The following is a 27302-nucleotide window of genomic DNA, read 5'->3' as shown; positions in this document are numbered from 1 at the left end:
TGAAGCCCAGCCCCTCATGGCTGATCAGGGGGTGCCAGAGGTGCACTGAGGGCCCATCTTGTGCAGCCACACTGAAGCACCTCCTCATCCAGGTGTGCTCCCAGGGAGGAACCCCAGGCTGAGATCCCATGGATCTCATGATCTCCAGTGGCTTCCTCCAGGGCTCAGTCCCTGTGTGCTCCTTCCAGAGCCACTCTGGCCCTGCCAGGCAGCGTGGGCAGATCCATCTGATGCTGGGAAGCGCCCCTGGAGCTGAGGGTGACATTCACCTCCTCCCAGCAGAGCCATTTCCACCCCTCAGTGACTCACAGCCTCTGCTGACACCGAGGGCACCTGGACGTGGAATCATCCACCCCTCATCCCTGGCCCAGTGTCCATCCTGCCATCCATCCTCTCCCTATCTCTGAGCCAAAGTGCTCTGCCACCCACCTCTGGAGAGCTGCAAATCCTCAGTGTCATCTCTCACCTCACTTGACTTCCCTCTGAAAGGATCATGACAGCTATGATTCATGCTGGCCATCCCTTAAAAAATTACTGCTCATTTCCCTCTCTAAAAGATGATAAAAAAGAATTACTGAGTAAAACATGAAGCCTTTGTAGCACTTGGGTTTCAAATCAGAGGGATTCAAAGGAGAGGAAGGACAGTGAGCCCTTATATTATCATATATTATCCAAATTCCTCAAAAAGGTGATAAATGTTTCTTAAAACCAACTGGAACTTCCCTGCCAGGAAATGCAGAGCACTGAGCTGTGGCCCAGCCTCAGGGCAGTCACTGTCCCCTGCCCCAGCCCTGAGCAGCTCCAGGAGCACAGAGCATTTCCCTGAGCACTTACATCAGTTTTGGATTTGCAGGTCTCCTGCCTGTCCTTCAGCATCTTGTCAAGGACTCCACTCCTGCACCACACATTAAATACAGTTTTCCCATGCTGGTATCCAACTTCCTGGAAAAAAAAAAATCAGGAGAAAAAAAGTAATTAATAACTGCCATTAACATGGAAACAACTGGAAAAAAACAGACCCATTGCTCCAAGGTTTACTCTTTTTCTCAGAACACAGCAGAAATGATGATGAAAAATCAAATGAGAAGGACAGAGCAACAGGTTTGGGGAGCCCTGGATCCCATCTCCAGCCCTGGTTCTGGCAGCAGCACTAAACCTCTGGCGCTGTCTCTCCTCCAGTTTCTGGATGAGGGTTCAGAGCCTTCCTTGGGGCTGGAATTCACTTCCCACCATCTATCCCAGCCCAGGGTGGGGGTGATTAAGGGGAGAAAAAGGAGCTGACAGCTCTGCCACTGGCAGGTCAGGCTGACCCAAAATAATCAGGGGAAGCTGAGCTGCAGGAACAGCCACCCCTGCTCTGGGCTGAACATGAGGGGTTTGACATGAAGATTTCAGCTCCTTGAAAAATGCTGGTGCCCATCTGTATTTCCTGTAAAATCCAGGCACAGAGCTGAAATGAACCCCCCAGTACTTCCCAGCCCCTAAGGATAAAGGAATGCCTGGACTGTCCTTCCCTTAGGACAGCACAGTTTAAAGCTCCCTTGTGGACAGAGGTTACTGAGCTGTGCTGCAGGGAATGAGGGTCCAGGAGGTGCTGCCCCTCCATCCTGCAGTGTCTGGTGCCAAGAAGCTGCTCACAGACAGTGACACTCGTGAGGAACTGCCCTTCTCTCAGGTTTTATTGCACTGACAAAATCTGCCTGGTGCTTTTACATCTCTTTAACAGCAGCACATTAGAACAGAGCAGGGATGTGACAGCTCACGATCTGCTCCCGTGATGAACTACCACACCTGTCTGTCAAGGTTTTCACACCAGCCAGGGCTCTCCAGCTGGCAAAGAACAAAGAATTATTTATCAGCAAAGTCCTAGATCCACAAGCAGACAGCAGTATTTGCCCAGGGGCCAAGAGGCACCAAATATCCCAGAGAAAATATTTACACTGGGGAAATCAGCTGGAGGTTTGGAGCAGCTGCTGTGTGTCCTGAGGAGTCTCTCAGATGGGAACCTGCAGGGCTAAGCTGTGCTCCTGGGGTTGGTCAGTATTTGCTAAGCCAGGACCAGAGAGAGCAGTCTGCAGCTAAGGAACATCACAGCTTCTCACTAAAGTGTAATGGACATTGACTTCAAGGAGGAGTGGAGATTTTCCAGCCTGGGAGAGGAGCAAAGCTCTGAAGGAATATCTGGACATGGAAGATGCCTGCAGGGCTAAAACAGGCAAAGAATGGAAGGAGGCAGCAAAATCATTTTCTTGACAGGAGACACTGAGCCAGGATGGCTTTTGCTGTACTGCCTGAGCAGGGACATTTCTGCTGTGAACACTGGATCATGTCAGCAGGACAATTCCCTGCACACCTCTCTGCCAGCTCTGCCCCTGCTGGGCTCTGACACAAACAAACACAACCCATGCCAGTGATGTGAGAACTGGCAGCATCACTTCAACACCCTGACACTGGTGCCACTTCCTGACCCTCTAAGGGCTGCAGAGGAATTGTGGATGATGTTTTATTCACAGAAGTGTTCAAACGTTCACAGAACGAGGTATTTTCACATTTCCCTCCATTTCTGGGATTCAAGGCCTCCCTGAAAGATTTCTGTAAACCTTTCATGATACAACAGGCTCCAGGAGGAGGGGAAAGTGAGGACAAACCCCAGCCGAGAGCAATGCCAAACCCCAAACCTGCCCAGAGCAGCTCTCACCCAGCAGCTGAGCCCGAACTGCCACGCAACAGAGCAAGGCAACCCATCCCTTCACAGGTCATGACAGAATCAAGATTACAAACTCAATTCCTGCTGCTAATCCAATCTCCCAGCTGGGATATCATTCCACAGCATTATTGAGTGTCAGTTATTCACTCTGCCAACACACTCCTCATGCTCTGCACTGGCTGCAGCACTAATTAACAGCAGCAGGGCTGTGAGGAGCAGGGCTGTGAGGGGCAGAGCAGTGAGGAGCAGGGCAGCGAGGGGCAGGGCAGTGAGGAGCAGGGCTGGGAGCAGGGCTGTGAGGGGCAGGGCTGTGAGGGGCAGGGCTGTGAGGGGCAGAGCAGTGGAGGAGCAGAGCTGTGAGGGGCAGGGCTATGAGGGCCAGAGATGTGAGGAGCAGGGCAGTGAGGAGCAGGGCCATGAGGAGCAGTGAGGGGCAGGGCAGTGAGGAGTAGGGCAGTTAAGAAAATGGCAGTGAGGAGAAGAGCAGTGAGGGGCAGAGCAGTGAGGGGCAGGAGTGTGAGGGGCTGTGAGGAGAAGGGCGGTGAGGAAAAGAGCCGTGAGGGGCAGGACACTGAGGAGCAGGGCACTGAGGGGCAGTCTCACTGGGCAGGGCTGTGAGGGGCAGGGCTGTGAGGGGCAGGGCTGTGAGGAGCAGGGCTGTGAGGGGCAGGGCTGTGAGGGGCAGTGAGGAGCAGGGCTGTGAGGGGCAGGGCTGTGAGGGGCAGTGAGGAGCAGGGCTGTGAGGAGCAGGGCTGTGAGGGGCAGGGCTGTGAGGGGCAGTGAGGAGCAGGGCTGTGAGGGGCAGGGCTGTGAGGGGCAGTGAGGAGCAGGGCTGTGAGGGGCAGGGCTGTGAGGGGCAGTGAGGAGCAGGGTTGTGAGGAGCAGGGCTGTGAGGGGCAGGGTTGTGAGGAGCAGGGCTGTGAGGGGCAGTGAGGAGCAGGGCTGTGAGGAGCAGGGCTGTGAGGGGCAGGGCTGTGAGGGGCAGTGAGGAGCAGGGTTGTGAGGAGCAGGGCTGTGAGGGGCAGGGCTGTGAGGGGCAGGGCTGTGAGGAGCAGGGCTGTGAGGGGCAGGGCTTCGCCCTGGGTTGTCAGGGGCACTCACACAGATCTCGTCGAACTTGCCGAAGTCCAGGGTGCCGTAGCGGTCGATGGGGGGCCGGATGTACTCGCAGTAGTCGCTGTTCTTCACCATCTCCAGCTGCCGCACACAGCACACGTAGGCCAGACGTGTCTGGATCTCGGCCATGTTCAGCACCTGCTCAGCACAATTTCACAAATTCAGCTCCTCCAGGTGGGTTTCAGAACGTGCTCGGTGCGCTCAGCACAAAGAAGTGAGCTGGTGTCTCATGTTGGAAATGGAGCTGGGTGCTCTACTGCCACCTGTCAGAGCTGGGGCAGCTCTCTGCTGTCCATGGGGCAGTTGTTTCTTTCTCTCTCCCACAGCCAACCCTCCCTCCAGGAGATCTCTGCTGTCCATGGCCACTGAGTGTCCCTGCAGGGCTGATCCAACCCCAGCATCCCATGGGGAGATGCTGCGCCCAGGGCAGGAGCCAAGCATTCCTGCCTGGATCCAATCTGAGCCTGGCACAGCACAGCAGCCTTTGCCCCCTGCATTGCCAGAGGAGCAGCTTTCTGCTGCCCTGCATGGCCAGAGGGAGCCCAGGCCCATCTGCAGCAGCCCTGGAGCTGCAGAGGAAAACTCCCCCCTTGTGCAGGATCCCTGCTGCAGCAGAGCCACAGCTGGCACTGCAGGAGGGCTGAGCCCCCCTGGGATGGGGCTGGGACACCCCCTGACACACAGGGGGCAGGGCATGGTCTGACTATGGCAGGGGGTTTTGTATGTTTGTACTCTTGCATTTGTATTTTTAATTTCTCTAGTAAAGAACTGTTATTCCTATTCCCATATCTTTGCCTGAGAGGCCCCTTAATTTCAAAATCATAATAATTCAGAGGGAGGGGGTTTACATTTTCCATTTCAGGGGAGGCTCCTGCCTTCCTCAGCACACACCTGTCTGTTCAAACTAAGACAGCTGGCACCTGGTGATGCCCTGGCACAGCAGCAACTCCAGCTGGGCCCCAGAGTGGGCAGGCAGGGAGTGTCCATGGTCAGCACAGAAAGGGAATTGCCTTCCAACAAGCTTGAACCAAGACTTTCATTCCAGGATACAGTGAAATATATAGAGAATTTAGAGATCTTTGCTGAGGTGAGGGGCACAGTGATCCTCCAAGGCAGAAATCAGTGATGCCCCATCCCTGCCAGTGTTCAAGGCCAGGCTGGACAGGGCTTGGAGCCTTGGGGGGGAACTGAATGAGCTTTAAGGTCCCTTCCAACCCCAGCAAGTCTGTAATTCCATGGTTCTCTGATCTGTCCAGTGCCAGGGCAGAGATTTTGCAGAATGGCTGAGGTGGACAGGGACCCCTTGACATCATCCAGTCCATCCCTGAGATCATCCACTCCATCCCTCCTGCCCAGGCAGGGCCAGCTGAGGGACCTTGTCCAAGACCATGTCCAGCTGAGTTTTGACCATTTTCACAGATGGAAACTCTACCAGCCCTCTGTTTGGCCAGTGTTTCACCACTACCAATAAATAAAAAGTGTTTTTTGGTGTTCAGAAGGAGTTCCATGTTTCCATGGTTGCCTACTGCCATTCAGGCAGTTGGAATATTTCACTGGGTACTACTGAGACCAATTCCAACTGGAGAATGCAATTGGGAGGAAGAATTAAAATCAATATTCACTTGGGGGACAGCAGCAGAGCCAGGTAATTTAGGAAATGTAGAATACGGAAGAGAGTTGGCCTGAGCACATGCAACAAAAGGAAAGTAATAAAATCATGCTCTGCACACCCATGTTTATCAGTTGCACTTAATTACTGCCAAGTGCTAAAATCTCCCTAAATCAGCAGTTCAAAGACACAAGATAGAAAATGACCTGGACAGATTTATTGCTTTTATGGGTAAAATTAATGAATTCTGACTTTATCAGAACGTATGCAGATCCAAGAAAAGATTTCTTTGCTCTAAGAATTCTGCCAACCTCTTCCTACATCACTGCCTTCCCTGTGGTGTCAAGGCACTGCCCAGTTTTTTGAACAAGAATTCACATTTCAGGAGAAAAGGAGACTCAGGGGTGCCCCCATCACTCTGCACAGCTCCTGAAAGGTGCCTGTGCTCAGCTGGGGCTGGGCTCTGTCTGCAGCAGCACTGACACAGCCAGAGCACACAGCCTCAAGCTGTGCCAAGGGAAATTCAGGCTGGATATCAGGAAGAATTTTTCACAGAAAGAGTGATAAATTTGTGGAATGGCTGCCCAGGGAGGTGGTGGAGTCCCCATCCCTGGTTGTGTTTAACAAAGCCTGGATGTGGCACTGGGTGCCAGGGTTGAGTTGAGGGGTTGGGGCTGGGTTGGACTCGATGATCTTGAAGTTCTCTTCCAACCTGGTCGTTCTGTGAAATCCATCAAAACAACAAATCTGGCCCTGAGAAACAGAGGGAATCTTCCCACTTACTCCTCCCACTGCCCTGGAAAACCATTCCAGCCCAGCCCCAGTACCTTGACTTTCTCAGCCAGGGGGTTCCACCTCTTCCAGAGCAGCCACCAGCCGCTCAGGCAGTCGCCGTAGTTGGTCAGGTCGGTCTCGTCGCGGCTGCCCACGTCGATGGCGATCACCACCTTGGCCCCCATGGACCTGGCCACGTCAGCTGGGGACAGCAGGTGTCAGAGCCCCCGTGTCACCTCCCTGCTGCCCCAGGTGCAGGTACAGACCTGCACGGCTCAGGGGTGGCACCTGAGGTCGCACCCGCCGCGAGCAAGCAGCAGGGCAGAAGTGCCCATGGGTGCCCACCCCTGCAGGGATCCAAAGGTGCATGTGGCACTTGGGGACATGGGTTAGTGCTGGGGAGTGACTGGGCTCAGCCTTAGAGGGATCTGCAGCCTGAACAACTCTGTGATTCCACATGAACTCTGCAGCAGCTCTGCCCAGACCATTCCTGCTCAGGGAGGCTCTGTGGGGAGGGAGGGATCCCAAATCCTGCACCAACCAAGCCCTGAGTGACCCCAGGGTGAGTCCCCACTGCTGCACTGCTGGGGGACATCACTGACAGGGGATGCTTTGCCCAGATCAGTGAGATGACCTAACCCTCCCTGAGGTCACCAGGCAGCAGGGGACAGGGCACACAGCACCAGGGCAGTGACACCACATTGGGTATAATGGCATAGAGCACATCAAACCCACTTTAATTCCAAAAAAAAGACCCGGGGGACCTGCAGAGAGAACAAATGGCAGTGCCTTAGAGAGAGCAGTGCCAACGCTGCAGGGAGAAGGTGACAATGGGAGGAGCAGGACAGGGCCCTGCCAGCAAGGAGAGGCTGGATGGCAGCCTGAGAACAGCTCTGGGATCCAAGAGAAGGATTCACAGCTGAAAGTGGGAAGAGAAATGAGGCAACACTTCCCACTTCAAGGTCAGTAAAAGGACGAGCTGCAGTCTTTGGATACGGGTGAGGATTTAGGGAAGCGCCAGGGGAGGGAAGAGAAGGACATGAACCTCACAGAATGGATTTCTATTTCTTTCACACCCCCAGAGTCCAAGATAGTTGCAGTTTCCAGAATAGTTTTGCGTAGGAAAACCACAGCTCCTGAAGAGCCAATTTAGAGGCTTAATTTAGACACTTCTTTAGATCAGATCTGTTCTGTGACTTGGATTTATATTCCTGGGCTTGTTCAGGCTATTGTTTCCCACCCAGTGTCACCTGTGCCTGCTCTTTGCCCTCTCCAGCTGTGGAGATGCAAGAGCTGCTACGGTTTGCAGTCCACAATTCTAGCTTACAAGCACAGAGAATGGAGATGCTGATCAGGAGGATCTGTTTTGTGCTATTTCAGTTTCTGGGTTTTAGGTAAATACAACCCTGATGGAAAAATAAAGTCAGGGTGTGACAGGAAGATGTAAATGACTCAGGTTGTTCAGATGGGAGTCTCTGCCTGGGGTTCCTCCCTCTTTACCTGAGTCCCAAACTGCAGTGACCCTGCAGGGCTCTGCTGCCTCAGCCACCCCTGAGCCACCCATCCTCCTGACTGCAGTGAAACCTGACACAAAACACATCCCAAACACGGCCAGTTCACACCCCTGGGCCCTGCTGGGGGGTTCACACCTCATCCCACACCCCACATCCCTCCTTCCATGGCCCCATGATTCCCCCACTGCCACATGCTCCCGGTGACACCAGCCTGAGCAGCAAATGCTGTGCTCTCTCAGAATTATTTCCTAATTAACTGATTGAAGAGAAACTCCAAGGTAGATTATGTGTCTGTGGTTTGATTCCTCTTCTCTCCCTTCAGCAAGCACTAAATTAGACTTAGCTGAATAGAACATACATACTTAGCTGAACAGAACTTAGGGAGCTGTATGTTCAGAATTTGGCTAACAGGAAATACTTCATTAAAAAAAAGTGTTAATAAAGCCAAGATAAAGAGAACACCCAGGAAACTGAGAGCAAGGACTCTGGGTAACCAGCACGAGGTTAAAGGTGTCTGTGAGATTTCTCTGTGTTTTAGGGAAAAACAAGAGCCCCAAGGCTTGCAGGCTGTTTGATGGGCAGGACTGGGAATTTCTCCCCCACGAGATGTGCTCCTACCTGGCAGGTTGTTGATGTAGCCCCCATCCATGAGGAGATGGCCATCCTTGGGGTCACACAGGGGCGGCATGTACCCCGAGAGGGACATGCTGGCCCGGACATACCTCCACAGGGAGCCTGCAAGGAGGGCAGCAGCATTAATTAATCAGCCAGCATTAATTACTGCCACGCAGGGGGGAGGCTGCTGCACTCATTAAGATAATCAAGAGATAGAGGCTTTCCTCAGAACACTGTGAGAAAGTTATTAAAACAGTTTGTTATTTTCTGTATCATACTACTGGCCAGGATAAAACACAGACTAGGCAGACATCAGGCAAAGCCCCAGAATCCACAGTTTTAAGCCCATTCCTCACATTTACTGCCTCCTGTGGGATCTCAGCATATTCCTACTACAGGGAGCACCAGGGTTTGGAACTGGGGCTGAGGGGGAAGGAAAAGGTGCAGCTGCAGTCACTGTGTTCTACAGAGATCCACAAACCCCTGACTTTTAGCAGCACCTGAACCTGAAAAATACAAGCTGTAGTACCCCCAAAAATTCTCTTTTCCCTTCTCTGCAACAAGCAAACGTTTTGTCTTGTGAAACCACTGCAAATGCCTGCTGGGGATCATTATCTTCTCTTGGGCCATTTCAATTGGTGCTGTAAGGAACAGTAATAATCCTTTAAGCTGCTAGAAACAAAGTTTAGTCAAGTAGAAATTGATTGGCCTAAAACATTCTGCTTTAAGGCTCTTATACACTGATTTTTCTCTTAACATTTGCATCAACCAAATTGGGAGGACACTGTATTTCCACAGGCCAAGAGGCTTGTCTGGGAAGTGAATCTTTAAAATACCAAGATAAGTGAGCCTTGCAGTGCTAAATCACTGCTCAGTAATTAACTGCTTGGCGCTTCCAACAGCAACCCTTCCCAGCAAATTCCCTGGGAATTGATTTTCTTTTGGTGTTTTCTTTTTAAAACAGATAACAGCTCTGTTTTTAATTCTAACCCAGCACTCCTGCTGTTAGCACAGGTTAATGCTGGCACATTTGGGGGTTATTATTAATAGTTTTAGTGGAACTTCCACCCAAGGAAACTGCTGACGTGTGTTACACCTCACAGACCAAACCAAGATGGGAAATGGCAGCAGCTGGGAACTTAATTTATCTCCATTCAGTGGAGACAACCGTAACCATTCTCCAGCTGATTCCTTTCCTTCCATTAAACTTCCACGGGGACAAGCAGCTGGCTGGAGTGAGTTTCCTGACCTCAACTGGCTTAACCTGCTGTGGAATGGGAATACAAAACCTCTGAGAAGGGTTAATCCTTTTTCTGCTTGTTTTAGCTGCCCTGATCAAAGCCCAGAGTCCTTCAACAGCTCCATAACCCCCCTGGCACGGCAGGAATGGGCAGTGTGACCTGTGCCAGCCCCAGGGACAAACATCAGATGTGACAGCAAAGGCTGCAGCTCCCCCCAGGAATATCTGGGGCACCTGGAGGTCTCCCCTGCAGGCTGAGTCACTGACTGACAAAAGGCAAAGGCAGGGACACATCCCAGGCACCTCAGATCCTCCTCCCCTCTTCACTCAGTGAGAAACAGGAAGGACTGATCACAAATGAGAGCCCAACTCAGCCCCTGCTTCAGGCAGAGCCTGTTCTGGGGGAACACAGCTTAATTTAGGGGAATTTGAATTGTCAAAGGCTTTGGGTGCTTTAAGTCTGATTTATGGCTAGAATACCTGCACTTCGCTTTAAGGATGCTTTAAATATACAGAAAGGTGCCAGTGGAGCCATTTTCTCCCCAAACAGTGAATGCAGCATCTCATTTAATTCCCTCCCAGCAGCCCTGTCCCTTGTCACCTGTGTACAGCCACAGTTTGGTGCTCAGCAGGTAACACAGAGGGGAGAAGCAAAAGGAAAGACACATTTCAAAGGTGAGACAAGCTCCAGGAAGAAGGGGTGACCCTGAAGCTCCCATGATGACTGAAGGCCTGGAGAGGCCACACTCACCATCCCTGTGCACCCTCATGGCTGAGGCAGTGATGTCAGTGGTGATGGTGAAGTAAGGAATCCACAGATCCTGCAACAGAGGAGTCCCAAATTCACTAAATCTGTCCCCTTGCACTTGACCACAGCCTGCGCCTGACACACAGCAGAGCAACAACCTCTGGACCTTACCAGACAGAGCTACAGACACACACCTGCATGGATGAAGGAAACTGTGTTTAAATTAATAAATTTGTCTCTCATGCAAACAATTCATTCAGAACCAGGGCAGACAAAAATCCTCCTGTCCTTTCTGCGGTAGCAAGAGCCCCTGGTTCCAGCAGAGTGTGCAGAGGCAGCACAGAGAGCTCCTCACACAAACAGAGCCACCTTCTACAGGGGGTTTTTGTTTTAATTTCAGGTGAAGGGTGGGGTCTGATGGTCACTCCCATCCCAAGGGATCCTGAGGCTGTTTAATCCTGGAGGACATGAAGAACATGATCAACCGTGGCCTCCTGACTGAGCAATGGCCAATCTGTACCTCCTGGTGATGGAGCCAGGGTCATCCCTTCAGCAGGAAATGCTGACCCAACATTTTCTGGAATCAAAGAGGACAACCCCAAACTCTGGAGCACTGGCTACAGGAACAAAGGATCCTGCAAGGTACATCTCCAGGAAGGTTCTAGAGGTTGCCTGAGATCCTGCAGGGTAACACAACAGTGGGGATGTGGAACAGAAGGAGAGTGAGACACAAAAAGAATGGCTGAGCCAAGAGCTTTGGGAGTTTATTCAATGGGGCCAGCCCTGCTCCTGGCAGGGGAAGTTCTCCCTCTGGTTTCAGCTGTGTCTCACCTCCCACCTGCTGGAAAAAGCAAAGGGAAGGTGACCTCCCAAGTGTGCAGGGCTCTGCTGGAGAGAGGACAGTTTTGGAAAGTTTCCATGGTGCCTGCTGAAATGGTAGCTGCCAAGGGGAAGCAGGAGGACTTGTCTGAGTAAACTGAGCTTGTGTCCTGTTCCCAGGAACAGCTGATGCTGCTCTGTCAATCAGAAAACTTGAATCAAGGCTGAAGAGGAAACCCTGCCCTCCCAGGCAGCCTTTGTTCACTGGACATGGTGTCTGGGCCTTCTCCAGCAAAGCTTTAATGGGCCTTAAACCCAAACCCAACACAGGTTTGGACTCCAGGACCACTGGAGCTGGAAGCCCTCCCTCCCTGGCCAGGCTGCAGCTCCTGGTGGGATTTCTGTGCTGTTCAGCCTGAAATGCTGCACTGCCAAGCAGCAGAGGTTTTTCTGCTGAATTTAATCTCCTCAGCAGCTCTGCAAAGCTGGTGGGACTGGGGAGGGCTCACAGGCACTGCACCAGGATCACAACCCCAGTGTAAATGCCAGAGCAAAGTGGATGAATAAAGAGTGATTACAAGAGAATTAGGGTGCCTCTCCATGCTGAAGATATTCTGGGGATTGCACTTCTCAGTGCATCAAGCACATATTAAGCAGAAATAGGGGAATGGGAGAAGAAGCCTCTCTGACACCTCCTTTCATGCTCCTGCAAACACCTGCACAAAGCAAACCAACCCAAGCCCTCCCACGCAGCAATAAAGCCTTACTGCTCAGGGATTGTTCCACTGATTTTGGAACTGAGCATCATTCAAGTCTGAAACAGGACTTAATAAAAGTCTTGTCTGATTCCTCACACCTGAGCCCCCAGCTGAGACGATTTATAAGGGCATTTTGGCATGGAGATAAGAATTAGAGAAATCTTATCCCCATGCCAAAATGGAGAATAAGAATTCCAGAGGCTGATGCTCTCACAGAAGGATGGGTAATTCAAGAGGAAAATAGCTCTATTTCTTGAGAAATGTCCTCCAAGCACCCTGGCCTGGGTTTGTGTGTGTCCAAGGGCCCCATCCTGGGTTTGGGTGTGCCCTGTGAGGGTCTCACGTGGATGATCCCAGCTTGGGGAGTGCCTGTGGCTGGAAGCAGTGATGGGGTTTTTGTCACCAGGGCCCCCACACAAGCAGCACTGCTGGGAATCAGGAGACACCCACATTACAAGGGTTGGCAGAGAGCAAATTTCAGAGAAAATGGAAACCTCCCTTCCAGTGTCAGAAATAACAGCTCAACGTCAGCACTCCTGCTCCTGTGGGGGAGAGGGGTGAGGGCTCTGTGGGAAGCACAGGGGTGTCACCTCACAGCCACAGCAGCAAAGAGGAGGATCTGGCCCAGAACTTCTAAATTTTAAACTTTTCTAGAGCAACAAGGGTCAGCCCCTTGGTAGGAAGCTCCCAGGTTTGCCTGGGATCACTGCAGATCCTCCCAGGAAGGAGCGGCTGTGGCCAAGCACCCAAACACAACCTCTGCTTGTAAGGCTGTAATTGATTTTTACTGATAGGAATTTCCAGGTAGAAATCATTGCTACCTAGCCATACCCACCCCAGCTAGGGAGAAAAGATGGATGTTTGTAGTTTGGATCCTTTAAATTCATTGATAAAATACTTTTTCAAGGCTTCTGGCTCAGCTCCTGTTCCTTTCTCAGTCCCCCTTTACCCTGGGGCAGCTCCCAGTTAGAGGACTGGTTACCCCACAGGGAGAGTGGGAATTGCAGTGAAGGAGAAACTCCCCCTTTCCTGCTGGGCTACACAACATTTTTCCTTATTTATCTGAGGGAATTCTTCCCACCAGAGGAAACCCTGGCCATGGACTGAGGGAAGGTGATGTTCAGCACACATGCACAGAGATGATGCTGCTAGATGCCCCAGGACTGGATTTCTCTCACACAAAACCTTCCTGAGGCTGCCAGGGAAGAGCAGAATGTGCAACTACAGCTGTTGAAATTCCTAAGGAAGGAATCTGCTGCATCTTAAAAAGGAAGTACAATGAACTGACTGCTGGAATCCAAAGCAGGGATAGATAAAAATGGCCTCAAGTTGCACCAGGAGAGGTTTAGGTTGGACAGCAGGAAAAATTTAATCATGGAAAGGGTGGTCAGGCATTGGAACAGCTGTCCAGGGCAGTGGTGGGGTCACCATCCCTGGAAATGCCCAAAAGCCATGTGGATGTGGCACCTGGGGACAGGGGTCAGTCCTGGCCTTGTCAGTGCTGGGGCAATTGTTGGACTCAGGGATCTGAGGCCTTTTCCAACCTTGATGATTCCAGGAGTCTCTAAAACCTGCTTGTCTCCAGCACCATCCCCTCTGCACAGCAAACTGCTATTTTCAGCCACATGATGATTAATCACTTACTTTCATATTTGCATTTAGGTAGGGAATGTTTTGGATTATTTTTACCAAATATATTTAAAGTATATACAGTGTTAATTTGCTACATGATCTTTCATCACAAGGATGCAAACACAGGAATAATTTGGTGAAAATTGCAAATCAGGTGAAATTCCAAGGCTACCCAAACACTCTCTCAGCAGGGTAATGTAGGAAGACAAACACTGATAATGTGCTTTACAATCTGCTGCTGCTGAGGGAAGGGGGAGAGGTGCATTCTAAAGGAGGCTCTTGGCTCAGGTGGACCCCACAACACCCAGCAACAACAAAAAGGTGCAAACCAGGAGACAAAGGACTCTGCCATTGTTACAGCTTTCAGTAGGCTGCTCAGAAAAACTCACTCCAGCTTCAAAACTAAAATTCCAAAAAGCCAAAGCCATCACAGCCCAATTCAAGCCCCTCTCTCTGGTGTGCCCTGAAGGTCTCTGAGACCTGATTTGCAGGAAAATAATGATGAAGCAGTCTCAGCTGTTCTTCTTCAGTGTCACAATTTTCACTTCTCTCAGACAATGAGATCCCATTGTCAAACTGAAATAGCTACAAATATTCTACAGTTTGTGTTTTCTAAATCCACCAAAAAGAACAGGCTCCATCTTGCAGCCATGGATCACCACATTCACAGTTTCATCACATTTTCAGTCACCCAACAGCTCCAGACTTCCATATTAGCATTAAAAAAAGCTATTTTTGTTCCAGCAGAACACAGGGACATAATTTCCTGTCCATAAGGTGAATAAAGAACCTACCTCTATCTGCTTATCTTTGAAGATGTTGTTGATGCTCTTGTTAAAAGCTGCTCCAGAAAACATAGAGGTTATTGGGTATGTCAAGTCTAGAATAGTCTTAAACACTGAGTTCATAACCTAAAAAGAGAAAAAAAAAAGGCATTTCAAAGGTCAGAATGCACAGGAATGTGTGCATAAAGGCTGCAATTCCAGAGACATCAAATTCCAGAGTTCAGAGCCCACATGCTGGAAGCATCACAAGTGCAGAAAGTGTTGAGGGAACAGAAATACAACTACAAAATCTACAAGCAGGAGCTCCCTGTGTGGTAAATTTACATTTAGCAAACCCCAAAGCAGAGCAAGCCCTGCAATAAAGCTCTGCCAGAAGGAGCATTGCCCCCTGTGCCCCACACCAGCCCCAGAGCAGCGTGCCCAGCACAGCCCTCAGCCTGGGCACGAGGCCATGGGTGCTGCAGCTCCAGCCTTTACATTTTCTCTATTTAAAAGATGTTCTGAGTTGTCTTCTTCCCCATTATCCTTCCCACAGCACCTGTGTGGTGCAGTGGTGTGGGAAGGAACCCAAAAATCCATGGCAGGAGTTGCTTCATCCATCTCTTCTCATCTGGGGGTCACATCCAATTTTTCTCCCAGACTCAAAGCTTTTCTGTGCCTCAGTGGAGGAATTTAGAGAATCATGTCTGGGGTTCTCTGGGACTCCAACAAGGCTCAGTCAAGCACATCTCATAGAGCTTTAAACCCTTTCTGTGGAGCAGGCTCCATTATTTGTCATTCCCAAAGTCAGGTACTGGGATGTGTTATGGACCCAGCATTTAACTGCTACAAACTCAGCAAGGGAAACCCGACCACAACAGGTTCCTTAAAGCACTGCAGGTCCCTGCACACCAACCCTTCTAACACAGAGATCTGGAATTAAGCTTTCACAGATTCCTTTTCTCTCCATTTCAACAGCATTATTGCACCTATGTACTGACCGACAAGAGAAAATGATGAAAATCCCTAAACTTTATGGCATTATGGCCATAGTATTTGCCCATAACTAGGCCATCCTAATAAATCTTAACAAAATTCAGTGTTTAATACATTACATCATAGTCAAAATGTAAAAGAAGACCACAAAACCCAATTAATTCCCTTCAAATTAAATAGGGTTTCACTGGATGAAATATTTCCATGAGATGATATCTTTTCTCTACATGTTCTCTGTAATTTAACAGCTTCTCAGAGATCAGGGCATCCTTCCCAGGCAGACACATGGAACAGCCTCCAACCTGCCAGCTGTTAGAGCAGCTGTGAGCAACATCTGGCTTGGCTTTACTCTGCAGTGATTTCAGAGCAGCAGGATCAGCCTGCATTGCCATGTCCAGCTGCTTTCAAATTTCTGTCAGGGATCTGCCCAGAGAAAATGAGTGCAAGGATAAAAAAATGATCATTAAGAAGAAGGATGGGAACAGGAAGTGTGGGAGAACCCAAGGATGAAGCTTCATTCACATCCTCACTCTGGGTTTGATGTGCTGAGGACAGTGTGCCAACCTAACTATAGACTGCTACCCACAGCTTCAGAGGGAGATGGAATTAGTGCTGCACCTAAAATAGGGATCAGGTCTCTTCAGAATGATTAAATCAGGGGAAGAGGCATCTACAAAGAGCCCTTTATTTAATACTGAAGAAAAACCTCACCCACTCAGCAGCAGCCATTGGGCTTCCCTTGTTGCAAATTATATTTATGGCGCTGAGCCTCCACATTTCTCAGTGATCTTGTCCATGGACAAAATACTTCCAATTAACAGTTATTTCTTAATATTCCCATTTCTCAGAGCTGGAAGATGCCCTTTAGCTGAAGCTGATGGCCAACAGCCTCCCTCAGCCTTCCAGGAATAGCTGCAAGCACCTCCTGTTCCCCAGATAAATTCAGTTAAAGATCACCCTCTGGGGAGGCAGACAGAGCCTCCTGCCTCCTGCTCCACTTCCTACAGGAGCTCTGGGATCAGCTCCAGCAGCTCCAAGAGTTTCATCCCAACACCCCAGGATGGGAAGCCCTGAGCCAGCTCTGCCAGTGCTCTCAGGGCTTGCAGGTCATGGAATTGTGGAATTTTTTTGGGTTGGAAGGAACTTAAAACTCATCTCATTCCACCCCTGCCATGGCAGGGACACCTCCCACTGTCCCAGGTGCTCCCAGCCCTGCCCAGCCTGGCCTTGGGCACTGCCAGGGATCCAGGGGCAGCCACAGCTGCTCTGGGCACCCTGTGCCAGGGCCTCCCCACCCTGATAATAAAAAATTTTGTCCTATCACACAGTCTAAATTTATTCCTTTGCCTCTTATCCTGGCCCTGATAAAAATTCTCCCACCATCTTCTTTATAATCCTCCTTTCAATATATAAAGGCTTCTCGTGAACTTCCATTACTACAGCTCTGCTACAAGATGAGCTTTCTTTTTAAAAAGACCTTCAATCCTAAAATCTTTTTTAAGTGACCCTAGGGATAGAAAAGTTCAGCAAGGAAGGGACAAGGTTCTGCTCACAGAGCAGGACAAGAGCAAAGGCATGTGATGATGGACAAGAGGAATTGTCATCTCTGGCTCTTTTGTTCTTTGATGCAGCATTGTGGCAAATTGGTGTGAAAAGCCAGTATAATCCCAGGATTTTTCAATGTTCCTGACTATAAAAAACCCCCAAGGTTATAGGAAAACTTATGAAACAACAAAAATTTCAAACAGATCCAGTATTTTTTAAACTACTCAAAAGATCATGTAGTGCCTTCTCAGCAATCACCTAAAAAGTTTCAATAAAACAAGGAAAGGAATTCCCACAGAAAAAAAATGTTAAATCAATACAATAAAAACATAACTCAGGGCTGGATGAGAATTGGCATGACAGGGAAAAACCAAGGACTGATTTCTGGCCAGATCTGCCCATTAAAGCACAGGATCTTCCAATGCACAAATGGAGCAGGGTCAGAGCAGAACCTCCTGACTCCCTGGGCACAACCCCCACATTTATTGGAGCTGTCAGTGCCACCAGACAGTGACAGGCAGCAAATGGTGGCAGTGTCCCACCCAGCCAGCCCCCATCCCCATTAGGAGCAGTGTTTTAGCCCCACACACATCTATAACTGTATTTCTTTCTAAGAATATTCCATCTGTGTGAAATATTTCTACTTTGAGATATTAATCCTCCAATTAAATAAAACAACAGTCTGCAAACACTAAAGCTTTGGCTTGTTCACTTTGCTGGTAAAATAGAGGTGCAGAAGACACAGAGACAATAAACAGTAACTAATCTGACTGGGAATTTTCATATTTCCCCCTGTATTTTGACAAGAGTAATTTATTTCTTCACTGCTTCATTAGGTGCAGAAAACACATCCCATTAAAAATATCCCTTCTCCCAGCACCAAGTGTACAGCTAGAGAGATGCCAATTGCTAAAAATACCAAACAGAGAAGTAAATGCAGGACAAACAGCATTCAGCCTGATGGATTAAACAGAGAGATAAGAAAAGCTCAGAGTTAAGTAATCCATGCCAGTGAAGTCATTTCCCAGGCTGCTCTCAGCAATAACCTTCCCCAGCACAGGCTCAGAGCTGCAGAGGAGCAGCAGGTCCTGGAGCAGGGAATGCTCCATGCAGCCCTTCTGCCTGGCTGCTCCTGGGGCATGTCCTGCACAGCCACCCCAGGGCTGCTCTGGGGGCAGCAGGGAAGGTCCCATTTGGCAACTTGGGGGTTATCTGGGGGATATTTCAGCTCTCTCACCTTTAGTCCCTTCAAGTGGATCTCCCAAGAATTCCCTAAGGCTGTTTCCCACACACTGGGGCTCCTTTCCCCTCTCCCTGCTCAGCATTAACACCACACAAGAGTCAACACCCCAGAACAGCCACTGATAAAAGATTTCTAATGCCCTAAACTCTGCACATTGTGATATTGGAGAGGGGATTTCATGGCTCTCTTCAGTTTGCAGCCATTGTGCTGGACACTGCTGGTACCACTGGGAAGGGCCTCAAACAGAGCAGGCTTTGCTTCTGTCCTCCTCAAACCCTTAGACAATTTCTGGGCTGGACATGGACCTGCAAGAACACTCATGGAAGTCCTCATGAAAATCTATTGTTCATAAATAAGATGAAATGTTTGCTCTAGCAGAGGTCAATCACCTCTCCCATTACTTATTTGCAGCTTTCAAGGCACCAATACCTGCAACAGCCCCAGGCCAAAAATTGCCTTTTACCTTGTGAAAAGTTCTCTGAGCTTTTGCAATTTGTGCTCAAAAGTTAATCAACAGATTAAATGCCTCCATTTCATCTTCAAGTATTCCTGATAAGAGTGACTGTGATTCCAGAACGAGAACCCCATTCCTGAGAAGGCCAGGAAACATCTCCAGCTCTGCCTCATGCCCTGCACACCTGACAAACAGGAAGAGAATCCTCTGGACAAATGCACAGAAGGAAATTCCATGGCTGCAGCTTAGGCAAGAGCTGGGAGAGAGGGCAGAGATCCCCAGAGTGCTGGGGGTTGGGAAAGCTGGGAGGAATCAGCACCCATTCAGATGCTGCCCTGGAAACACAAGGTGGGAGAGAGAGAGCAAGGTTAAGGGAGGTCTGACACAATTCAGTGCATTTGGCTTTATGTCTTTAATCTTGAACCTCCCCCAGGTTTGTGATTCCAGCAAACTGCTCTGGATCATCAACAGTTTATGTTTTGGGTGCTTCCCAAGCCAGCCAAGCACAGGCAGTTCTTAAATAAAAAGCATAAAATCCATATTCTTCTGGCAAGCAGTGATGGGGAGGTGAATCAGTCCCACAGCCCCTGCCCACCAGGACAGCACAAACATCCCAGGGCCTCAATGTGCATTTCAGTCCCTCACACAATCCATCTTCACAGAGACAGCTTTTGTTGCAAAGCCATGGCAGATCAGAGGATCCTTGGGAGACATAAACAGTGCCCACATGCCAAGATCAGGGTCCTGTTTCCCCCTGAAACCCAAGACCTAAGACTCTTAATCTCATTTATGAAATTCCCTATGTTGTTTCATTTTCAGTAAGAAAATCTACAGGAAAATGTGGGGTTGATGTGAAGAATACAAACCTACAACCAGCAAACTTCAGAAGGAACCTCACCTTCAGTCAGTCTGAACCAGGGGCACCTGGGACAGTTTTCATCCAACATCTGATCAATAAATAAAACCAAGCCAGGCTGGATGGAGCTTGGAGCACCCTGGGGTAGTGGAAAGTGTCCCTGCCCATGGCAGGGGTGGAATGGGGATGATCTCTAAGGTCCCTTCCAACCCAAACCAATCTTTGATTCCATGATAAATAAACTCAACCCAATGAAGTCACTACTTAAAACAACCTTCCCAAAACTTGAGTTAACTTTGAAAATAAGTTTTTGTTTGTACTAAATATTGAAAGTTAGGACCTTCTCCTGACCCAGAGTCCCGGTGCTGTGGAGTGCAAGGCAGGACCAGGAGTGACACATTTGGGAGTTATTTAGAGAAGGATTACCTCTGTCACTCAGTTCCACTGACACATGACAGCATGTGAGAAAGAGAGAGAATTACACAAAACAGAAACACATTTGTTGAGAGCTGGAAAGGAAACAGGCCCCAGCACATAGAAGATAAAACAAAGATAACCACAGGTGAGCACACTGAGACCACATCTCTGTGCCTTGACAGTGTGACCAGGATTGGTGCAGAGCTAAGCCAGGCAGCTGCCTCCTGACTCCTTGGACGTGGAGCAGCTTTTCCAGGCGATCCATCACTGCTGGGCAGGGCTTGTTCTGTGCCACACACACTGAATTTCAGGAGGCTGCACCTTCCTGGGGTGCTGCTCGTGCCCTGCTGTGCCTGGGCCTGGCTCCACTGGGGGAAGGAAGCACAGCATTCCCAGGGGAGGGAATCCAGCATTCCCAGAGGAAGGAATTCAGCACTTTCATGGAAGGGAATTCAGCATTCCCAATGGAGGGAATTCAGCATTCCTAGTGGAGGGAACATTCCCAGGGGAAGCAATTCAGTGTTCTCATGGGAGGGAATTCAGCATTCCCATGGGAGGCAATTCAGTGTTCTCATGAGGGAATCCAGCATTCCCAGTGGAGGGAATTCAGCACTCCCCATGGAGGGAATTCATCCTTCCCATGGGAGGGAATTCAGTATTCCCATGGGAAGGAATTCAGCATTCCCATGGGAGGGAATTCACTGTTCCCATGGGAGGGAATTCACTGTTCCCATGGGAAGGAAACATTCCCAGTGGAGGGAATTCAGCACTCCCAGGTGAGGGAACATTCCCAGGGGAAGGAATTCACATTCCCAGTGGAGGGAACATTCCCAGTGGAGGGAATTCAGCACTCCCAGGTGAGGGAACATTCCCAGTGGAGGGAATTCACATTCCCAGGGGAGGGAATTCAGCATTTCCAGTGGAGGGAACATTCCCAGTGGAGGGAATTCACATTCCCAGTGGAGGGAACATTCCCAGTGGAAGGAATTCAGCACTCCCAGGTGAGGGAACATTCCCAGGGGAAGGAATTCACATTCCCAGTGGAGGGAATTCAGCATTCCCAGCGGAAGGAACATTCCCAGTGGAGGGAATTCACATTCCCAGCGGAAGGAACATTCCCAGTGGAGGGAATTCACATTCCCAGTGGAGGGAACATTCCCAGTGGAAGGAATTCAGCATTCCCAGGTGAGGGAACATTCCCAGGGGAGGGAATTCAGTGTTCCCATGGGAGGGAATTCAGCACTCCCATGTGAGAGAACATTCCCAGGGGAAGGAATTCACATTCCCAGTGGAGGGAACATTCCCAGGGAAGGGAATCCACATTCCAGTGCAGGAACTCCCATGCCAGTGCTTACCATGGCCCACTGGCGAGCTTTGATCCTCATCTGGTTGTAGCTGCGCTCCTCGGCGTACAGCGCGCTCATGAAGGCGCCGATGGACGTGCCCCCGATCATGTCCACGGGAATGCCAGCCTCGATCAGCGCCCGGATCACGCCCACCTGGGAGCAGCCCCTGTGCCAGGGAGGGAGGGAGGGAAGGGAGAGAAGAGCCACTGTCAGCCAGGCAGTCACTGAGGAGTGCAAGGCTGGTGATGAATGGCGCCTTCTAAGGAAGCCGAGCCCGCGCCAGCCGAGCTGCCAATCTCTTGCTGAACAAGCCCCGGTGCCAGGAACAAACATTATGAATGCAGGAATCCTCCCAGAGACTCCCAGAGGAGCTGAGGGAACACGACCACGCAGCCTGGAGCACTGGGAAAGGCAGGGAGATGACAGCAGCCAAGAGCTGAGCTGGTGGATGGGCAAGCGGAACGTCAGCGCGGATCTGAGGGAGCAGAGTCTGCTGGGGTCCCCCCAAAGCACCCAGGAAAGGCTGGGGTTCAGAGCCTTCCCACCAGCTTCTTTCCTGGTGGTTCTCCACAGAAATTGAGCCAGCCTGGGGTACTGGGAAGGGGCACCACATGGATTAATAATGAAATTTGGAGGTGGAAACAAAAGCAAGCAGAGACAAACAGTGATGAGAGGGCAGAGGTTGAGGCTGCACACAAGCCCAGGAGAGGGGCAGATGAGGAGGCAACTTCTGAGGATAAGACAAATTCCTTCAGGAAAATAAACTTATTCCTTGATTTCAAGTGCAGAAGGAATTCTGAGCAACAATGGAGACAGGTGATGAACAAGAGATGAACCTCAGTGCTGATGGGACAAGAGGAAAACAGAAGCAGCAACGCCCCTGCAGCAACCAGCTCTTATCCAGCTCTGCTCACATGGATTTGGGAACCCCTGGGGATATCCCCTGACAAATATTAACCTACTGTGCAGTGCAAGGTCAAGAATAAAACAGAAAACATAAGAATACACATCCAGGATGGGCCAGTATTTGGAAAACCACAAGCAAGCTCAGACCTCTCACCCAAAGAAAGAGCAGAACTAAAAAAATGACAGAGAAAAGCACAAAAGGTGACCAGAATATGAGATGGACTTCACAGGAGGAGAAAGTAAACTGGAATCACTGACTGGGGGAGATCCTGACTGATGGGAAACATGCAGGGTCAGCAATGATATCACCATGCAGATATTTTAATGGAAAGGAAAGAATTTGCAGACAGGTGTACACAGAGCACAAACTGGGGAAGCCACTGTTACCACATGCTGGAGAGGTCAAATCACAAATGGATTTAAATGTGGAAAGGATGAATCAAAGGTACCAGGCTGTCTGTGGCTACTAAACATGACAAATGGGAGGTGCAAGCTGGTGCTCAGGAGGCTCAGGAGCTGCTAATTGCTGCTCCCCACCATCAGAAATGAGAGAGCAGAGGTGGAACCTTTGATCTGATCCTGCGAACATCTGATCACATCTGATCTTTTATCCCTTAGTGGGAGAGGGATCCCTGCCTATCCCACAGAACCACAGAACACTGCACTGGAGGCAAATTGTGCTTCCAAGCAGCCCAAAGCTCCAACCTCTGCTTTCCAATGCTCTGTCCAGTGAATAAGAAGCATTTTTGATTAGTTCATCCCACCTGGATGGATGCTTTGCAGTCTAGGCCATAAAGCAGTAAAATAAACTTCCTTTTCCCATTTCCATCCCATTTTCTGTCCCCCACAGTTTGCTCTATTTCCATCCTCCTTCCCCTTGCTGTTTACATCCTATAAATACTTGCTAACAGCTGCCAAGTCCACCGTAGGTGTCACTTGGCCAAGCTATGCTGAGCACATTCTTTCCATCCAAATAAATCCCCTCCAGCTGCTGAAATGCTTTGGGACAGGTTTGTGGTTATCCTGGGTGTAAATGACTTCAATGACAGATCTGTGCTGCTGCAATCCAAGAGCAGAAAATGGTTCATTTCACTTTCCTCTCCAAATTCCCCTTCTCCTCTTCTCCTACTGCTTCTTCCCTCAAGATGCCCTGAGTTAAAGGAATTATACTTTTTCCTGCCCATTGTTTTTAGGTTTTTAGAGTGCAGCTATTTTGGCATTCTGCTGCTCGTGCCTGGCACTTCCCACTGCCTCAGCCCTGATATTCCACAAGGAGCAGAGCTATCCCTGCACCTCCTGCCCTCTGCAGACAGCCCACACCAGGTGCCTTTCTTAGGGCACCTTAAAGTATTTCCTGCTTGGAGGGCAATTTTAAGGCTATGAGTAGCTCCAGACTGGATTCTCTCCCTTTAACTGTTTTTCCCAATTCAGACATCCATAAATACAAAGGATTTGATGTGAGCACTCTGGATTTGTTCCTATTTTGCTGCATGATGCCTTTGCATGAATAACAAAAGATCATTATTACTTTTATTGGCAAGCCATCCCCTCCTGGTGCATCCACAGAGTCCCTGCCAATACCACACTAATGTGACAGCCACAGATCTCCAACAGATTCACTGATCGCAAAGCAAGATGGGAATCAAAGTCCTTTTCTTGCTTGTAAAAGAACCTCCCATAAGCTGCCTGACTAAATTATGTTTCATTTATACACAACCACAGAGCTGATTCTTCCAGCTCCAACACCCTGAGCAGGAACATTGCTGGAATTTGCAAACTAAATCCTGAAAAAAGTCAAATGTGCCTGAGCCTCCCCTTTTCTCCAGGTGGTCCTGATCTCCTGAAAGACAGAAATGGGGATTTTTCCCCCTTGTCCCTACAGCTTTAGGCCATCACAGCCCCAGCAACGTTACCACATGGGACTTCTCAACAACTCCTTGCAGTTGGTTCTGTCCTGGGCACTTCCCAGCTCCACAAACACGGGCAGGCTGCCAGGGGAAGTGTGTACCAGCACCTGCCAGGCACTGATCCCCTCTGCCAGCATCCCTGGGCTCCCACAGAGCTGCACTGGGCAGCTGCAAACTGAAAAGGAAAAGGAATTGAGCCAGGAGCAAGATCCATGTTCACAGCCAGAGGACTGGTGCAGAAATACCCCAGGGATTGTGCCCTCCTTGTAATACCAGGCCCAATTTCACAGGGGACGTGTCCTGGTTTAGGGAAATGTGGAATTACAAGTGTTGGGCAGGAGGAGAACAAAGGGAGAGGGATAACTCCTGTCAGTGCTGTACCTGCACAGCAGTGACAACGTGGGACAGGGAAACCTCCAGGTGACACAGAGCTGATTGTCACTCATTGCAGGGGAAAGGGACAGGGGAGTGCTGCCACACGGGAGGAAGGAGCCCCCCAGGGAGGGGATGGACACCCAGAGTGTCCCTGGAGCTGCACATGCAGCTCCCCTCACCCTACAGCTGCCTGAAGGAGCAGCTGGATGGAGGCACCTCCCCTGCCAGGACCAGCACTGCCCCAGGACAGTGACAAGGGGAATAGAAACAATGATCTACAAGATGACTTTCAAATAATTTCTATCAGAACCCAAAGATTTGCCCAGGAGGTGCAATCAGGATCTGAACAGAAACTCTTCTCCATTGTCCTCAGTGCCTAGGACAGGCCTGATTCATTAATGCCTGTAGGAGTGACGGGGGCTCAGCACGGTGGGGATGGATGGAGAGCAGAGATCTCTGGAGCCAGGTCTGGAACTCGGGGTTCATTGCAAAGGGCCTGGGTACAGGGCCCTGCTGGGAGCTGCCAAACACAGCTCAGAGCAGGAATGAGAGAAGAGAGGGGAGAGAGGATGAGAGGGTGAGAGAGCAAAAGCAAGAGGGACAAGAGCAAAGAGAGTAAAAAAGCTAAGAGAGTAAGAGAGGCAAAGTTCCCGTTACAATACAATAAATCATCTTCTGTGTTGAATATTCTCATTCTCACTAACCAATCTAGTACAAGATACAAATCCTACAGCATTTACACACAGCCTATAAGAATCATTACATTACCATACTGGGTTACATTTTAAACCCTAAAAACTCTTCTTTGGCCCCTTCTGCCAAGCTGTAGGGTCTGCTCTGAGCCTTGGGCCTGTCTGCAAGCAGAGGGTGTTGTTCCATCCAAAGGGGATCACCTTCAGCTGGCCACACCATTGTTTTCCAGTTGTTCAGTAACTGAGGGATCTCAAAGCTTGCTTTCATTTCAATCTCACTTATAGTTTCTATATTCTCAAAATCTTTTGCCAGGCAATCATATTTATAAGGCTTTCTGTTTCATCTTCCCCAACAAATGCCCTTTGCAGAGAGAGCTGAGCCAGCATCACCCAGCTCGAGGAGGGGCTGAAGCCAGAGCCAGGCTCTGTTCCCAGCCCTGCCCCTGCCTCAGCCTGGCCTGAGCAACACAAAGCAGGGGCTGCTCTGGCCATCAGCTGCCCCAGGTGCTGCTGTCTGCACCCAGCAAATCATGATCCCCTTGCTGAATGAGCCTCCTTAGCTGTGCTGGCTAAACTCCTTCACCATTCCTTGTTTACTACTCATGGCCACAAGGTCACTTGGTCTGGGCAGCTGGACAGGAGGAGACTGAGGGGAGACCTCACTGCAGTTCCAGGCTCCTTGTGAGGGGAAGAGCAGGGACAGGAGCCAGGGCACGGCTGGGGCTGGGCCAGGGCAGCTCAGGCTGGAGCTCAGGGCAAGGCTCTGCCCCCAGAGGGTGCTGGCACTGCCCAGGCTGCCCAGGGAATGGGCACGGCCCCGAGGCTGCCAGAGCTCCAGGAGCCTTTGGGCAGCGCTGCCAGGGGTGCCCAGGGTGGGGCTGGGCAGGGACAGGGGCTGGGCTGGGGGATCCTGGGGGGTCCCTCCAGATCAGGGTGTTCTGTGATTCTGGGAAAGAAATGACCACAAAACAGGGAGAGGAGGTTGGAGACCTGCTTCCCTAAATACCTCAGCACAGCACACACACAGAGCTCAGCCTTTCTGCCAGAAGGTCTTGCAGGAAAATTCCTGCTGCTGAAATGAGCCCTTGCTTTCATCCCCTGGGGAAGTGCTGCTGGCATGTGACTGCATGCACGAAGGCCAGAGCAGAACTGATAAAAGGAAAATTCCCCTGTGAGCTGTGCATGTGCCAGCCCTGCACGTGCTGCCAGAGCTGGGATGGATCTGCCTCAGGAGAAGGCAGCCAGTGCAGCAGGACACCCCAGATCTGAGTGCCAGCAGGAAGGCAGGCTGTCCTCCTGCTCAGGGGCTGAAGGAAACACAATCAGTACAAAACCTGTATTTCGTGCACCACTATTTCCCCCATTAGCCACACCAGCAGGATGCTGCCTGTGTCTGAAAGAACAACCCAAACTGGGAGCAGCCAGAGGGGACACTAAGGGAACAGCCAGGCAAGGCTGCAGCTCAACCACCTCCAAAGCCCATGTCAGCTCCAAAAAGGAAGCTGGGCTCAAAGAGGAATCCAGCCTGAGCAGCCCCATGTCTCCTCCTAACTGAGTCAGCAGGGTGAAGGACATCTCCCTGAATGCTCTGAAGAGATGCTGTTTCCTTGGGCTAAAGAAGGATTAAGGCCATGGCTGCTGCAGAGCTCTGCTGTGTCTCCCACCAAAGCCTCCCCAGAGTGGCACACAGCTTACAGCCCTCCTTCCTGATGGAATAATCTGGCAAAGGAGGCAGGAAAATAGAGAAATTGTCAAGGGGAGTTTATTAAGCTCCATTAGAGCCCAACAAACCTGAATTAAGAGACCCTCAGAACCTGAAAACCCCTGAAGCAGCAAAGCCATAAAACCAGGAAGGGTTGTCCAGCCTTTCACAGGTTTCTCAGGGCAGTGCTGGAGTCCCCAGCCCCAGAGGGGTTGGAAAGCCACATGGATGTGGCACTTGGGGACAGGGGTCAGTGCTGGCCTGGACAGTGCTGGGGGAATGGTTGGACTCAATGATTTTAAAGGTCTTTTCCAACCTTAACCATTCTGCAATTCTATGAATTTGTATTTACTGTGTCCATTGTGGAGATGTGCAAAACATGCTGCCTTGGGCAACCACTCCCAGCCCTGCTCTGAGCACAAAACAAACTGAAGGTGCCTGAGCTTCCAACCCACAGGACAGGACAGCACACCCTGAAACCCACCATGTGCAGCCCACAGGGAACCCTGGCACCTCAGGGATCCCAAAACAGCCTGGTGACTGAGCCTGCAGCTCTCAGAGCACCAC

General features: G+C 50.2%; 1 protein-coding gene across 2 annotated transcripts in view; it reads right to left on the bottom strand.

Moving 5' to 3' along the window:
• Positions 1-27302, bottom strand: part of PNPLA7 (patatin like phospholipase domain containing 7) — a 137265-nt gene that overhangs the window by 9539 nt on the left and 100424 nt on the right. For both annotated transcript variants that reach the window (XM_063174394.1, XM_063174395.1), the window contains exons 27-33: positions 21163-21319; positions 14327-14443; positions 10327-10396; positions 8339-8455; positions 6260-6408; positions 3809-3961; positions 835-942 (exon numbers count right to left, since the gene is read on the bottom strand). In XM_063174394.1, the coding sequence (XP_063030464.1) occupies positions 835-942; positions 3809-3961; positions 6260-6408; positions 8339-8455; positions 10327-10396; positions 14327-14443; positions 21163-21319 (871 nt within the window). The remainder of the gene's footprint in view (positions 1-834; positions 943-3808; positions 3962-6259; positions 6409-8338; positions 8456-10326; positions 10397-14326; positions 14444-21162; positions 21320-27302) is intronic.

Source organism: Melospiza melodia, chromosome 22 (genome assembly GCF_035770615.1).
Source record: "Melospiza melodia melodia isolate bMelMel2 chromosome 22, bMelMel2.pri, whole genome shotgun sequence".
NCBI classification, from domain to species: Eukaryota; Metazoa; Chordata; class Aves; order Passeriformes; family Passerellidae; genus Melospiza; species Melospiza melodia.
The sequence above is the reverse complement of the archived record's forward strand: the minus strand, read 5'-3'. Positions and strand labels throughout refer to the sequence as shown.